This window comes from Lutjanus erythropterus, chromosome 5 (genome assembly GCF_056507025.1).
Source record: "Lutjanus erythropterus isolate fLutEry1 chromosome 5, fLutEry1.hap2, whole genome shotgun sequence".
NCBI classification, from domain to species: Eukaryota; Metazoa; Chordata; class Actinopteri; order Lutjaniformes; family Lutjanidae; genus Lutjanus; species Lutjanus erythropterus.
The window spans coordinates 31,641,372-31,646,115 of record NC_139321.1 but is presented as its reverse complement, the minus strand read 5'-3'; the positions used below and the strand labels follow the sequence as shown (position 1 = coordinate 31,646,115).

The 4,744-nt window shown below is 37.6% G+C and overlaps 1 protein-coding gene across 1 annotated transcript; it reads left to right on the top strand.

The window, feature by feature from the left end:
* Positions 1-2,003: 2,003 nt before the first annotated feature.
* On the top strand, positions 2,004-4,242 carry LOC146327160 (signal-regulatory protein beta-2-like). The gene is made up of 6 exons (XM_084719654.1): positions 2,004-2,085; positions 2,194-2,523; positions 3,040-3,396; positions 3,482-3,607; positions 3,933-3,994; positions 4,101-4,242. The coding sequence occupies exons 1-6, from the start codon at positions 2,043-2,045 to the stop codon at positions 4,221-4,223; spliced, it is 1,041 nt and encodes a 346-aa protein (XP_084575780.1). The 5' UTR covers positions 2,004-2,042; the 3' UTR covers positions 4,224-4,242.
* The last annotated feature ends 502 nt before the right edge of the window (positions 4,243-4,744 follow it).

Genomic DNA, 4,744 nt, shown 5'->3' with positions numbered 1-4,744 from the left:
TTGGGAGACCTCTGGTTTAAGCGTTTTTAATATCTTTAGCCTGACTCATAGCTACTAACTAGCAAACATTAGCTTTTCACAGTGTGGATCAACTCTGCTGTGAAGAGTACATGAAGGCGCAGCAGTAACATTACAGAGGCTTCCTATTTTTTTTTTTCTTCTGTAGCAGCAAACATCAAACACTGCTACACACTTTATGGTTGACCACCCTTCACACACACACACACTCTCTCACGAAAGACTGCTGGCGCAAAAACAAATGTTGGCATGGCAACGCACCAATACTGACTCAAAATAACACTGGTCTCTAGTGAGGTGATGAGAGAAAATCCATTAGTGCAGGTAATGTCAGACTGATTATGAAAATGGCGTGTAACAAGTTGACACTTCAGTCTGGTATCAGGCTGGACTCTGACACAGTGATGAACTATTCTGCCACCAGAGGTTGTTTTCATTCTGTTGCTATAGTAACGACTAGCAGTACAGTCTCAAAGCAGCTTCAGTTTAACTGACATTGCTGTATTCACAATTCTGTCAGATCTGTGACCAGTAAATATTAACAGATCTTTTATCTACTCCCCAAATACCCTTGTTGGGGCAATTTTTATCTGTAGTCTTTATTACTGAACTAATTGGAAACATGAGTGTAAATGGACCTAGCACAACAACTTGCTGTAGGCACTGAGCAAAACAACAGTCTGGATGAGAAGATGTTTAGAGAGACGCAGTCAACACTGTGTGACCCCAGCACTCCACAGTATTATAGACCCAAGAGATTTAAGGGACCTTAGACTGGAATGATGGGGTGTTTGGGTTCGTTAGATTCAGGTAACTACCAAAGGTTTACCTATACTGGGTGAAACTCAAATTTCCCTGATTATGAGCAAAACTGCTACACTTATCATTATTCACCTTTAAATTTAAATGACTAGATCCAGACAACTTTTTTGAAATAAAAATATTAATTTACTTAAAGTTTAGCTTTATAAGACATTACAAAATTGCCCTTTAATTTAACTAAAACACAAAAACACAAATTAAACCTTAAAAAAATATACAAAAATATCCCTAGAAAATACCAGTAAACCAAATTACCGTCACCCAAATTAAAGTAATCCTTCAGTTACTGAAAATTACTCAATGCTTAATGGCCTTCTACCCAAATTATTATAGCTGCCAGTAGTCCCTCCTGATTGCTGATTGGCTGCACCACTTTTGAGGCGGACACAAATGGATGACTTAAAGCCTGGCGAGATGGATTCTCCTATGATCTCATGATCTCATATAAATACAGCTGCCTTGGAGGGTAATTTTAGTCTGTAACTACTGGTATTCATGGGTAATGTATACAAGTGTTATGTGTGATTGTGACCAAATAGCAGACAGATGCTGAAATAAAAATACAGGTCAAATTAAACTTACTTTAAATTACATTTCATTAATCTCTTTTATGCATTTCCTTTGACATGTTGTTGTATTCAGATGGTATTATATGGTTTTAAGTGAATTTAAGACATTTTTAAAATATACTTAAGGAATTCCTCTATGTACCTCGAGTGGAGGCACATGTACCACCACAGTTTGAGAATCTAGGCTGTATGCCTACTAACCCATTTTATAAACCTTTGGTCTTGTTTCTTGTCTCATCACTTCCGTATTGTAATCACTATCATCGAATTTGTTGTCCAGTACTATCTTCATGGTTGTTACCTGTAAAAGCTGCAATGGCAATCCACTATCTTTTACTTTTATTGCATAGCTGTCCATCTGCATCCAAACTGAGAGCAGAGGATGGACATTGCCTGCAAAGATTCAATTTAAGAGCAATGCTTGAAGCAACTGAGTGGTGTGACTGGATAAGAACTAGGCTTCACAAAGACCAGAATGCGACCAGTGTGACAGGATGTGACCTTTTAAATCTATGCTCTTATAACCAATCAGGTGCATTTGACAGGAGGAGAGTACAGTGGCCACATCACATCACATCACCTCCTGTACTCACTCAAATACAAGTGAATTTCCTAACAAGAGACAATGTCAAGATGATCCTGGTATGGGTTACACTGCTTTTCCTTCATCAAGGATGTAAGTAGAATGGAAACTAGACATAGTATTTTTTTATTTTGCACATTTTTTTACATGGTACACAAATTGTTACATTACTGTTTCATGTATTGTATGGTTTCATTTTAGATGCACTGGTTCCAGTGACCACTGTTCAACTTGGTGAACCTGCAACTTTCACATGTGTTTTGCCTGATACTGAAGTCAGCCGTCGAAGACTCCGCTGGTACAAGCAGAGCGCCGGGGAAAATCTGAAATTAATTGTGACACTGGAGAAATCTGCAAAACCAGAGTATGCACCAGAGTTTCCTGAGACAAGATGGGAAATCAGCAACAAAAACAATTTCAGCAACCTGACCATTCTGAGGACAAGCCAAGAAGACGAGGGAATGTATCACTGTGAAATATCGGAGTGGATCGTGAAGACAATATGGAGTGCAACATATTTGTTACTTAAAGGTAATCATGTGATCTACTTGTAAAAAAGTTTTGCAAATGCTTCAGACACTGACCTAAAGCTGCACTGTGTTGATGCTTAAGAATATTTCTGGAGTATCACAACTCTGTTTTAAAAGACTTTATAAAACTTATTCACGTAAAAATGTCAATCCAAATGAATGTGTATTTACAGATACAGGTCATCTATTTAATTAAAAATGTCTGCAATTACTTTATCCACTGAGTGACTGACCACCAGCTGTGTGTCATGCACTACATCTTAAAATGTCTGATTAAAACCACAAGTCAGGAATATTTCCTCTGCGCTTTGTCTTTACTGTAGCCCCAATCAGTGTCCCAACAATCACATTTTACTCCAAGAGACTTGTACAAAGCTGCCAGGTATACTGGTAAAAGAGCTCCTCATTTGCTGAATTTCAGCAGACCATCATTTCTTGAGATATACTTAAATTCTTCTTTAGCTTTAAAAATGTGCTTGAAAATCTCATCCTTTTAACACAGTTCTGTACTATGCAGGAAACTCTGAGAGGACATCAAACTTTACTGTTGTTCAGCGGCCAGCAGTGTCTGATCCAGTCCGTCCAGGAGACGTAATGACCCTCCAGTGTTCAGTTGTCTCTGACTCTGACCATAAAATGTGTCCAGGAGATCACAGCGTGTTCTGGTTCAGAGTCGGATTAGATGAATCACATCCAAACATCATCTACACTGTTGGAAACAGACGTGACGAATGTGACAAGAGATCTGACACTCAGAAAAGCTGCATTTATCGCTTCTCTAAGAACGTCGACTCTGCTGATGCTGGAACTTACTACTGTGCTGTGGCCACGTGTGGGGAGATTTTATTTGGAGATGGAACAAACCTGCAAATCGGTATGATTCAGAGTTCAGTAGAGGAGGTGATATTCATAAAATGTTATTAACATCATCATTGATAAGTTTCTTTCTTTTTTTCTAGCACAAACATCAAGTTCTGAATTTATTGCACTGGTGATAACTATCGTCTGCTTGGTCATTTCTGTGATTGGAAATATTGTTTTCATCTGTTACCGAATTCAAAGAGCAGTATGTGAACAATGTGAGGGTAAGTGCTGTTAACATAGTCAAAAAATGCTCTATCATATAATGTAGGCAGTGTAACATCACACAGCATTATGTTCTGAGATAAAATAATATTTATTAGTAGAAGTCAGTAAATTTGCATATTATTAATAAATTAATGTGTCAGCAAACATTGTAGCACAATTTAAGTCTTCATGGTATGCAATGTTTATAATTAGGTGTAATTTTGTTTTTTTTATTTGACCTTGTTGAATCAGCCGAGGATCCTTATTGAAAAGACAGATTAAGTACATATTAAGTAATAGTATTGAGTAGTATTAAGTATTCCTGTTTTCATTCCGTCTTAGGGACAGAAAACACCCGTTCACAAGCAAGACATGACAGCTCAAACCAATCAGAACACGATTATGTAAGTATTGATTCTAAATTACATTATTTGTTATTTTATTAACTGTCAACAGCATCATATAACAGGACGAGTATGTAAAATAATGAGCCTTTAATTTGCTGCACAGACTGAAGATGGAGATGATCTGAACTATGCTGCGTTGCATTTATCTGGAAGAAGAGCTGCGAGCGGGAAGAGGAAGAAGGAATTTAAGTCTGAAGAAAGTGTGTATGCTCAAGTTAAATGCTGAATGTGAATGTGTGTCTACACAACAGCTCTCTAACTCTGTAACTTTCATAAAAGTGAAGTTTTTCATGATAAAAGCCAAAATTCTCTTATTTTACCCTGCCAGGTTTTACTAAATAAAATATACACAAAACTCTAAGAGGGCTGTTCAAACTTTTTCAGTAACTTTCTCTGTTCAGCTCTTTATTAGTTAAAAATATTCATTGTAAAACCATAGTGTACTCAGGTACAGATCACCATGACATGTGGAGTCCCCCAAGGTTCGATTCTTGGGTCACTATTATTCAAACTGTACCTATCCCCTCTATGTCAAATCATAACGTTGCTTAGCACAGCTACGCAGATGACACTCATATTTACTTCGCTCTTTCACCAAATGACTATGGTTCCTTAGCCCGTGTGTTGACCGCAAGCGAGTCAGACACGTTTTTCAATCACGTCTCATGCAACAGAAATGCTCTCATTTAAATCATTTTAATCTATGCAGCTGCGATCACCAATTCGTACCTCACAGGCATAAATGCA